General features: G+C 32.3%; 1 protein-coding gene across 1 annotated transcript in view; it reads left to right on the forward strand.

Annotated features, from left to right (window-relative positions):
* Positions 1-11,054, forward strand: part of LOC106460288 (putative gonadotropin-releasing hormone II receptor) — a 46,450-nt gene extending 35,396 nt beyond the window's left edge. The window contains exon 3 of the mRNA XM_022386974.1: positions 9,274-11,054. Coding sequence (XP_022242682.1) covers positions 9,274-9,990 — 717 coding nt within the window. The 3' untranslated portion in view covers positions 9,991-11,054. The remainder of the gene's footprint in view (positions 1-9,273) is intronic.
* Positions 11,055-11,599: the final 545 nt, after the last annotated feature.

Genomic DNA, 11,599 nt, shown 5'->3' on the forward strand with positions numbered 1-11,599 from the left:
TAGTGCACTAAGGACAAATATCACAGTGCTCTACGCTACTTTTAGCATCACTGTCTACACATAATTTATTCTTGCATGTGAGAAAGAATCGTGCCAGTACTTCTCTAAGTAATGTTGTTATTTTCTAGAGTAATTGAATTACAGAGAAAATTGTCTTATAGTCACTCGTAAAACTCATGAGAAAAATCAATGCTGGCTTACTTAGACTTAGTTTATGTTGATCTAATAATCTTATAGAATATAGGTAGAGTAGAACAATTGTTTTAACTACGTTATGTTAATTTTATCCTAGCATCAAATAACTATTTTATTTCATAACCATTCTCCAAAATAAAGATGATTGCATGAAATATTCTATAAAATTGATTGTAATTTTTGTTGCATATATATATATATATATGAAATGTGTGAACTATTACCTCATTTATGTTAAAAATCTATAATATATATATATATATATTGAATGTGTGAACTATTACTTTATCTATCTTAAATATATATAATAATATATGTATGATAATATATAATTATCAACAAAACTATTTTCAAAAAACACATATTACGAGGAAAAATTGTTTTCTTATACACTAATGATTTCCAACAAAATTTTTCCAAAACTAGATGATATCTTTAACCTAGTTTGTTATGTTATAAATGATTAACACGAGAATATTCTACTTTTTTAAATCACTTAGCAGACTGAAAACCACGTAGAAAAGTTAATTTAGATATATATTTCAGAACATTCAAATCGGATAAAACACTCCATTGAAACTAGGTCACTGTGTTTAGCACCGGAGATAAAAATAGGTCTTGCAAATGTTTTTGAAAAACAAAACCAATACCGTGTACGTAATGGATTAAAACTTCTTTAATTTAAAATAAAATACAGAAGCTTGCAATAGAGCCAAAAATTTATTTTGTAGTAGTTTACTGATTTTAATTAAAGTCACGTTTAATTAGATAACAAAGAAGACAAGAAACAACAGACCAATGAAAGAAAGATAATTAAATAAATAATTACAAAGTTATAGAAGAAAAACAAGAAAAAAATTTAAAACTTTCATGAAATATGTCATTGTTTGCTTTCTACAGCGATTGAAAAGCCCCAACTTCACCTGCTCAGCGGTAAGTCTGAAGGCTTATACCGCTAAATCCCGGGTCTCGATACCCATGATGGTCACAGTATAGATAGCCCATTGTGTAATGTTGTACTTAATAACAACAAGTATAATAAACAGTTTATTCATGATATTTCACTAAATTACTACGTGAATCTTAATTTATTTTCTAAACATCTACAAATTGTTTTCGTTGTAATGACCAAATTATCAGAAATTATGGTAGATGTAGCCAGCAGACAAGGTGTTTTCGTTGGAATTACCAAGTTATCAGAAATTATGGCTGATGCAGCCAGCAGACAAGTTCTTTTCGTTGGAATTACCAAGTTATCAAAAATTATGGTTGATGTAGCCAGGAGACATGTTGTTTTCGTTGGAATTACCAAGTTATCAGAAATTATGGTTGATGTAGCTAGGAGACATGTTGTTTTCGTTGGAATTACCAAGTTACCAGAAATTATGGCTGATGTAGCCAGCAGAGAAAGTTGTTTTTGTTTGTTTTTTCATTCGTCCACACGTAGAACAAACTTGAGTTAAAGTTCTATGCGTGAAACCATCGTTGGCTCTTTGTTTAATTATAAAAAGTTAAGAAATGTTGATGAATTAACAATATTTTTGCTATGAGATCTAACATACAATCTCTTAGGATAAAATAATATTTATAAATAAATAGCTAAGAATTATATTATATTTTTTTCCTATTTCAACTAACATAAGCTGTGTATTTTTCATGCTGTTACCACAATGGTCAATGCTTTTGTTCTTGTAACTTATAGTATGTTTTTGTGCTGTTACCATGGTTAATCAAATTAACTGTAGCCAATGATGTTAATCGTAGTTACTTTAGTCAGTGTTTTGTCTTATATCACAGTTTATTAAATTCACTGTAATCAACTATTCTGTTTGAACCAAAACCATGTGAACTCCGTCTTTCACACAAAAAACACTGCCATCTGCTATCTAGATAATTGTACATTGTTAGTTTAGTATGTCGGTTTAGGCCTACACCTAAATCTTTCAATCTGGCTGAACCTGTTGAGGTATCTTTACGATAACAGAATTAAATATCGTTAGCAGTGAGAGTACCAAATTTATGATCCAATTTACCTCAAAAGTTACAGTAATGACTGCAGCCAGTTTATAAAAAGAGGCATTATTGTATTGTGACTATAAGTATATATGTATATATATATAAGAAAACACTGAAATATCAGACTCTGTTTTTCCTTTCTATTATCAGTTTCTTCTACCGGTCTATGTATCTGTATAAAGTATCGAAAATTTTGCCGAATCTGGAATATTGCCACAGCTGTTCAAAATGCTGTAATAGCACCATTCTCATGTTTTAAAATAAATCTAAACACTCTTAACGTCACATACAAAAGAGCAATTTAATATCAGTTGTAGATTAAGTTATATAATTAGTCTAAGAGTGATGAAATTATTGTTGATATTTTTGTTGAAAAGGCAAACATACAATAAACGTAGGAGTACATATTGTAAATAAACACCACTTTATGCAAATGAATAGGAACTGTGTAATGGGAGTGGTTCCAACTCTCTAGATTGTAATCATGTAATTAAATCTGTTAAAATCTCTTGTTTCGCTTTTAACATTAATAACAATATTTCCAAAAAAGGTGGCAGCACCTTCGATTCAATAATACTATTAATTTTCCATACTTTTTTGACTAGATTAAAGTGTACATATTGATAATCATTATTTTAAAAATATTTATGACTGTAAAAACAATTAAATGTAATGAATATATTATAATTAACATAAAATATTTGTTTGATTGTCGTTAAACACCAAGCTACACAATGGGTTGTCTGTGCTTTACCCAATGATTTTTAGTGTTATAAGCCCGCAGACTTACCGAGGAGTAGCATTGTTCTGTGGAAATTGTAATTCGAGATACAAGTTAGCGATAGCGTAAAAAAATATTTTACACGTGAAAAAAAAGGTTACATAAATGGACGAGCGATATAAAGATGTGATATTTAAGAAAAATAGTCAAATTACGTGAAATACTAGTTCTGTAAAAATATAATTCATAAAAATATTCAAGTTACATAAATATGTAAATACGTAATGTTAAAATGATTAAGTTAAACAAAACGCAGCTAAGGCTAACTTATTCACTTTTTTTTCTTCCTTTATGGCCTGACAGTTAGGGCACTTGGTTCCTGCCCCCCAATATGCTTGCCTTTTCGACCGTTGGGCGTAATAATTTAAATGTCAGTCCCACTATCCATTGGTGAAGAGTAGCCCAAGAGTTGGCGGTAGGTGATATTGCCTAGCTGCCTTCCCTCTAGTTTATCATTTTAATCAATTTCAAATTATATATTTTTATATTTATAAATTATTATATAATTTGGCTAATTTTACATCACGTATTCACGAAGTTCGTCATTTTATGTAACATGATTTTTTTTCAGTAGTAACAAACCCTTATACGACTGATCTCTATTTTAACATGCAAAATGTTTAGATCAGTTAACTGTAGGCTTACCTTTTTTTCTTTTTGTATAGTGAATTATAACATTAAGTGCCCCCAATGGCACAGCGGTATGTTTGCAGACTCACAACCCTAGAAACTGGGTTTCGATACCCCCGGTGGGCAGAGCACAGATAGCTCATTGTGTAGCTTTGTGCTTAACTTCAAACAATGGCATTAAGTACCTTTTGTTTGTAGCAAAGTTTGTTATATAGGTTAGCATAATTAATTTATAAGTTACTTTTAGGCTCTTAATGATCTCTTTCAAAATTTATTCAATAAAATTTATTTATATTTGATTAACAGAAATAGCAGCCGGGTCAGGGCGCTTGACTCACAATCCCCGTCCCACCAAACATGCTCGCCCTTTCAGCCGTGGGGACGGTATAATGTGATGGACAATCTCATTATTTGTTGGCAAAATAGTAGCCCAAGAGTTGGCGGTTGGTGGTGATGACTAGTTGCCTTCCTCTAGTCTTTTCTTGTGTAGCTTTTCGTGGAATTCAAACCAAACTGTTGCTGTTGCATAATGGACAGACAACAAAGGATCACTTGGGCTTTTTTAGGCTGTCCCTGCATACACAACCTTGAGAAAAATAAATATGTTTTATGTTTCAGGAAATAATCAGTTCCCTTTTTAAACTCCTGTAAAATGCTTACTTCCAAACTGTCGATGACAAATATTTCCATAAATCAATTACTATGTTAGAAAAATAAAACTTTTTAAAATATAGCCTAATCTGTATTTCATAAACCTTAAACATGTATTATTTCCTCCTATAATCTTCATGATATAGCACCAAGAAGTTACAGGTCTATATTCTAACGATTTTAACTTGAACTTCAACAAGACCACCTCTTACTCTTCTTTGCTCAAGATAAAATAAATTACAATATCTCAACCTATTTCTATAAATAAAATAATTCTTCTACCCATGGAATTATACTAGTAGCCCTCCTCTGAACCCTTATAAGTCAGTGTCGTTTCTTAGATAAGGTGACCAAAACTGAACTCAGCATTCCAAATGTTTGTTTGTTTTTGTGAACTTCTGCAAAGCTACTCAAAGGGATGAAATTATAATCTTGAATGCTAGGCTTAGGTTAAGATGTATGGACGATCAGGTTGTTTGTTTGAATTTGTAGGATCAGTTCAGTGGGAAAATGAAGCGTTTTGGAATAGATCGTTTCTATTTAAATATGGTACAGGCTGGTATGTTTGCAAGAGCTATTAACTCAACTCTAAGGGCAACTTTAAACTAGGATTACACAGTGGAGAGGGCCAGAATAATGAAGGGTATAATGAAAGCTGCAGAGAAGGGTATAGTGTGCGAAATAAAGGTAGTTTGAATGGTAGTCTAAAATATTATTATTGTAATGCTAGAAGAATAAGAAAAAAATGGATGGCTTTGGAGTATCGGTTGGAGGACAAGATTCTGATACAATAGGAATAACTAAAACCTGGCTATATTTATACCACTTTGATGACAAGAATTTCTTCGAAATACAGGGTTTTAGGCTGTTTAATAGGTATAGCGTACTAAGAAGAGGGGAGGAGTGAATTTATATGTAGAACGTGAGTTACAGCCTGTTTAAGTTGAGGATATTAAAGCTAATAGTAATGAGTTTGAATCTGTTTGGGTTTCTGTTAGTGATTATAAGGAACGAGAGCTTTTTAGTTGGAATTTGTTTCACACCGCCAGATGAAACAGATGAAATTAATGAGAAAATCTAAAGTGAGGTAAAAAATTCAAATATTAATGAAGCTATAATTATGGGAGATTTGAATATTACGCATATAGCTTGGGGAACGTTAGAATCAAATCATGAGAAATAACACATTCTTAGAAATTGCTCATGATGGTTTTCTTCATCAGTTCGTTTGGGAATTTATTAGACGCAATGTTATTTTGTATCTATTGTTAACTTCTAATAAACAAATAGTTGATATGGTATGGAGAATATCTGGGTACAAATAATCATTGTTCAATTAGATTTGATGTTTTTCTGCATATGGAGATAAGGAATAAAGAGATTTTAGTTCCAAATCTCGAAAAGAAAAATTTTGAAGAGATGGGACAAGAATTATCTGCTCTTTGCTTACCTTTAATTTATTTGAAAAATCCTTACTGTTAATTTCTACATTTTCAGACAATTTTAATTCTATACTTTATACCCCTGTGAGCTAAACTGTTTTTTTTACTTGCAGCCAATCTTTTTTCTATAAGGAACATGCCTATCTTGAACATTTAAGAATATATTTTTTATTTTTTCAACATTTGATCAGTACCTTCAGTTGATCAATCCACTGTTATGATTGGAGTTGGACCTTTGAGGTATGATACAAAAAAGGCTAATAGCTGATTATTGTGGGATAGCTGGGTTATTAGATTCTACTTTTTTCTAATGAAAATGTAAGCAATATTCTTCATCCTGAACAGTTGTTAGATGGAAATAAAAACTGAAGAAGAAGAACACATTAATTCTGAGCCTCTTGATTAAAAATGGAAAGTTTAGAGAACGATAACGCTCCTAGGCCAGATAATATTCATCCAAACGTTTTGGAAAAGGTTAAGGATTGAATATGTGAACCAATTGCAATTATTTTTCTACGTCTTTGAATAATGAACAGATGCCAGAAGTTTAAAAATTGAATAAGGTTGCTACTCCTTTCAAGGGTGGTGATAACAATTGTCCCTGTAATTATAGATATATTTGTCTTACATCAGTTATGGAAAAAATTTTGAAAGTCTGATAAAAGATGATTTGCAAATTTATTTAATAAAGTTTACATTTTTCATAGATTGTCAACATAATTTACTAGGGGAAAAATCTTGTCTTTTGGCATTCTCTAAAGCGGTTATTACTTATGTAGATGAGGGTAAGGTTGTATCTGGATTTTCAGAAATCATTTGACAAAGTACCATATAAAAGGCTTGTTTAAAAAGTTATCTATGTAGGTGTGGGGGATAGGTTGGCTCATTGGATAGAAAACAGGATAGATGGAAGGAAACAGAGGGTTGTTATAAATAGAGTTCAAATCAAAGTGGATTAGTGTGGGGTACCTAAGACCTCAATGTTAGGACAATTGCTTTTTTTATTTACATCAATGACATAGATGAAGGAACGTCCAATAGAGTATTTAGATTTGCTGAAGACATTAAAGTTTTTTATGTTGCTGGCTGTGAGGAGGATGCTACTGCTTTACAAGATGAGTTGGATTATTTGGTGAGTTGGGAGAATAACTGGTAGATAGTTTTAAATTATAATAAAATAATGCATTACCTCACAAATGAGATATCACAATTTGAATTATGAATATAATTCTGATGGGAATAACCTTAAAAGTGTTATGGAAGAACGATATTATGGTGTTCTGGTTGATTAGTCTTTTAAGCCATCTAAGCAGTGTGCTGATGCTAGTTGCAGGGCAAATAGCATTTTAGGTTTTATCTACATAAATATTAAAGAAGTTACAATGCCATTGTATAGGTCACTGGTTAGGCCACATTTGGAGCACTATGCTCAGTCTTGGGCTCCTTATTTTAGAAAGAACATTGAATTGTTGAAAGGGGTTCAGAGAAGGACCACTAAGTGTTAGAAGAGGTCTGATTGAGATATTTAAGATTTTTAAGGGAAATTAAAGTGCTGATGCCTCATCTTTTTCATACTTAATGGTGAGAATAGTAAGACAAGGAGACACAAGTATAAATGATGGCAGGGTAGGAGTTATCTTCAGCCAAGACAGCTTTATTTTTCTAACAGGATGGTTGGCCTTTGTAATGAGGTTGCTTTCAGGTGTGGTATATGCAGTTAATTTAAGGATGTTTAAGGGAAACTTGATAAATATTTGGATGATAAGGGCTATCTTTGAGTTTTTCAGTGTTTAGTTAAATTTAGTGGATAGGGCGGCCAAGATGGACCAAAAGGTCTCTTGTTGTATTTTAATGTTATGCTATGTTATTATAAAGCCTCCAAAGGTTAAAAGCGTAGCATATTCGGTGACGGGTTTCGATCTCGCTATTCACAGATAGCTAATCTAGCGCCCTAACAACCAGGCTAGATTGCAAATGAGGTCTAACTAATTATTTTAGAAATAATTACCTAAAATTCTACTGGCTTTACTGCTGAAGGGTTGAAAATTCTTACTAATGGCTACTATTATTTAATACTGCTTGAAATATAAGTGTTAAAAAATAACTCGAGCTTCATTCGATTATTCACTATTATAAACATAATACTACCAACAGTTTGGAGCAACGAATTGAAGTCGACTTATAAAGAGCAGAAACTGATAACAATGGACTTGTTCCTCCACGATTTTTTTTTCCTAAACAATTTAGGTGTTTACATTTAATGGCAATAGAAACACATGTAGTTATACAATCGATGAAAGAGAATGCTAATAAGAAGATTTCTGACGTGTGGACTGAAGTTAAAGATCTAAAAATCTTTATACTAACTTTCACACTAATGGTGCCGGACGTGAGGCCAAGCTCTGCTACTGCACATGTGTTTTGTATACAAGGCAAAGATTGATTTTTCTTGTGAAATTTCACACACACACAAATGTATATATGTTTTTTATATATAAAGTAATTAAGATGTTAAAGGAAAGGTACTAAAGTATTTATTTCTAATATCCAGACCATTAAACACTTGTTCTATGCCAATTATATTTTAAGAAGTTGCAAATTTTATCAAAATTTGTAGTGACGGAGTATGATTATTTCTCAATAACCAAAGGTATCTTTAACTTTCAATAATATAGTACAGTCGTTAACAATTACTGTATACTGGGTGATACTTAACTATCAGCCATTAGCACCTGTAGTAGGTAACATTTAACTTTTGTGAAAAAGATCAACATTCTTTATATTTACTAAGCTTGAAAGCGATAACATGTAGTAATAATTACTGGAATTTGAGAAGTAAATAAGAACTATTTTGTTGCTATCCTTAGCAAAGTTATATACAATAATTCCTTCCAGAATCTGAAGTAAACAAAGTATTAAAACAGAGTAATTTTGCATAATTATTTTGGATTTATCATGCCAAGAATATTATTTAGTAACAACAAATAAATTATTTGATTAACTTATTGAACAAAGATAATCTTTTCAGTATCATTTCTATATTTGTGCAAATTACATATTACCTAAATAATAACAGATATCATCTTTAATATCCATTGTTGTACAGTGTGTTCAGCTGATGTCTACCACCAACTGACAGTTACCAATTTACACACATACAACTTTGTTCCTCAGTATGATTCTCTAAATTGCCGATACACATACACTAATTTTTTCACTGGTAAAACTTTACCATTTCCTTAATTTCAGCACAGACTGAGATTTTTACACGAAAGTCAATGAACTTTGAGCATGATGTTTCAAAACCTTTCACTTTTATTGGATAACGGTTTCCGTACGTTATTATATGTTCATTGAGTTCAGATCTGTGTGATATAAAATAAGTTTAAAAGCAGCTTACATTAGAGGTTAAATTCTATTTAGATTGTAGGTATATACAGTATATAATATTATACATGAGGTTAAATCTGAGAATATATTATGTCAATCCACAGTTACTCTATCCCATGTAGCAGGATTTCGAGAGATGATTAATTATAAACACGTGTTATTTTCTAGAAAGAAAATGGCATCACCACGACTGGTCGAGTGCGATACGAATGTGTTAGCCAAGGCTACACAGCCATGTGGCAGAGGAAAGTCTATTTTACTTGGCTCACCACCTACATTCTGATTATACCAACCATATGTATTAGCTACTGCTACGTCAACGTTCTACGAGCTCTTTGTGTGGCTAGTCGTGAGAACCCGAACAAGAACAAGAAGGAAGAGGTTTACCTTCGGCGCTCCGTCAGTGCCGCGGCTGTGATTCCTCGCGCCAAAATCAAAACTCTTAAGCTCACAGTTTGTATTATTGCGAGCTTTGTCATCTGTTGGACTCCGTACTTCATTGTTCATAATATTCGTATATATAGTAATTACTCCATTCAAGTGCCCAAAGTTATGATTGTGGGGGCAGAAACTTTGGCATTACTAAACAGCGCGCTGAATCCGATTTTCTACGGCTACTTTAATGTTCGTGTTCGAAAAGGTTTCATTGAAATTGTTTACAGAAAGAAAGACTTTCACAGTTGTGTGGCAGCGTCGCAGTCGTACAGCAACCCATTGGATTCTGTAGATAATCCCTACAGCACTGCTGTCGTACAGAACCACAACGTTCATAGGAAGAATCTAACGGAAGGATTTAATGTTGAAATGTGGAGTCGGACGACACACCAGTTACATGGTGGAAGAAACCGACATCCGAAAACCGACTTCTCCTGCTCACACGTATAAACACTGTATAGCCTAGCGTTTCGTATTTGTGTAGTGAATTTTATCTGCTTCCATTATAAGGTATTCGCATTTATATTAGGTATTATTTGATTTCTCTCTAAATAAATTTGTAGTTACTTGATATTTTTCTTTTTGTGTTATCCCAATTGCGAAATCATTACAAAGATACTTTAAATCTAGATGTGAACTCAAGATTCTATAGAATAATTAACTATCTTCTACACTGTGTTTGTTAACTTGATTCCTGTTAAAGCACTTGTCAGTATGATATTCATTTGAACTGAATTTGTGGTTTCAGTACATAGCACAGCAGAGTAAAAAAATATATTGTGTATGATCGGTATTACGTGTGAATGTCTTTATTATATGTTCGCGAAAGCGAGACTAATATATTGAATATGTGTGGTATAAACCTTTGTTGTTTTTATTAAGCTACAGACATGTATGAATGTACAAGTTAACGACAACAGCACTCTTTGTTAAAGTAAGTATTGAGCTTTATTTACAGTTAGAATTACGATGATACGCTGAACTACATTGGACAGTAACATTCGATTGATACTTTGAATCACATTAAGCAGTCCAGTTCTAGTGATACCTGAACCATATTGGGCAGCCCAGCTTTAGTGATAACAGAACCACATTTGACAGTCCAGTTCTAGTGGTACATGAACCACATTGGAGAGTAAGATCCTAATGGTACATTAAACCACATCGGACAATACTGGCGGAGCGTTTTGAGAGCACAAGTTTGGACTTATTGTTGAATTTTGAAGATCAAATATCAGATGAAGTCGTAAAAGTTAATCTTTGGAAGTAACAAATGCTTCTTTCTACAAAACTTATTTAATGATGGGTTTCTTGTATGTTAACGTAGCAGTAGGCTTAACGTTTGTTTCCCTAAACACTTCAAGCACACATAGTAGTATGAAATTCGACTTGAGTTTTATAGATGTAAAATGTTTTCTGGCATCAGTGATTCATTTCTTAATTAGGATGAACAGCTGTAATTATATATGTTCTGTTGATTGTATCGTACATAATAAATATTTGTCAGAATAAAACTGCCCAAACCTAAAAAAAAAAAACTTCGTTTGTATGGCTGATTTTTACAATACACCATAAAGTACTGGTTATCTGGTTATCGCTTGGTTACACGTTTTAGGTGTTCTGTAATGAAAGTGCAATGTTACAACGGTTCATCTTCCCTTGGGCTGTCGTCCTGGAAATAAAATACCTTATTTTGTATTTAGATTGGATGATTTTATAATTAACTTTTTTTTCATAATCACCTTAACTTTTATTGTTGTTTCAGTGTAATCGTATGTTAATGTTTTCTAGTAATTGCAAAAAAAGTTGTTGTTTTTTGACGAAAATAAAGAATGTCTGAGATTATAAAAGGTTGAAAACCTAGATAAACACAGAGACAAGTGACTAGTCATTTTGGTGTAGTGGTAATATTGTTTAACACGCAATGATACAGCTTATCTACATACTTGAAGGTCTAGACAAGGTCGTGGAAGGTAAACTATGCCATGTAATGACAAGTATCTGCACAGCAGGTCCATTAGAAATTGACAGTCGGTTTCTCATGAAAACATTTTAGATA

Source organism: Limulus polyphemus, unplaced genomic scaffold (genome assembly GCF_000517525.1).
Source record: "Limulus polyphemus unplaced genomic scaffold, Limulus_polyphemus-2.1.2 Scaffold743, whole genome shotgun sequence".
NCBI classification, from domain to species: Eukaryota; Metazoa; Arthropoda; class Merostomata; order Xiphosura; family Limulidae; genus Limulus; species Limulus polyphemus.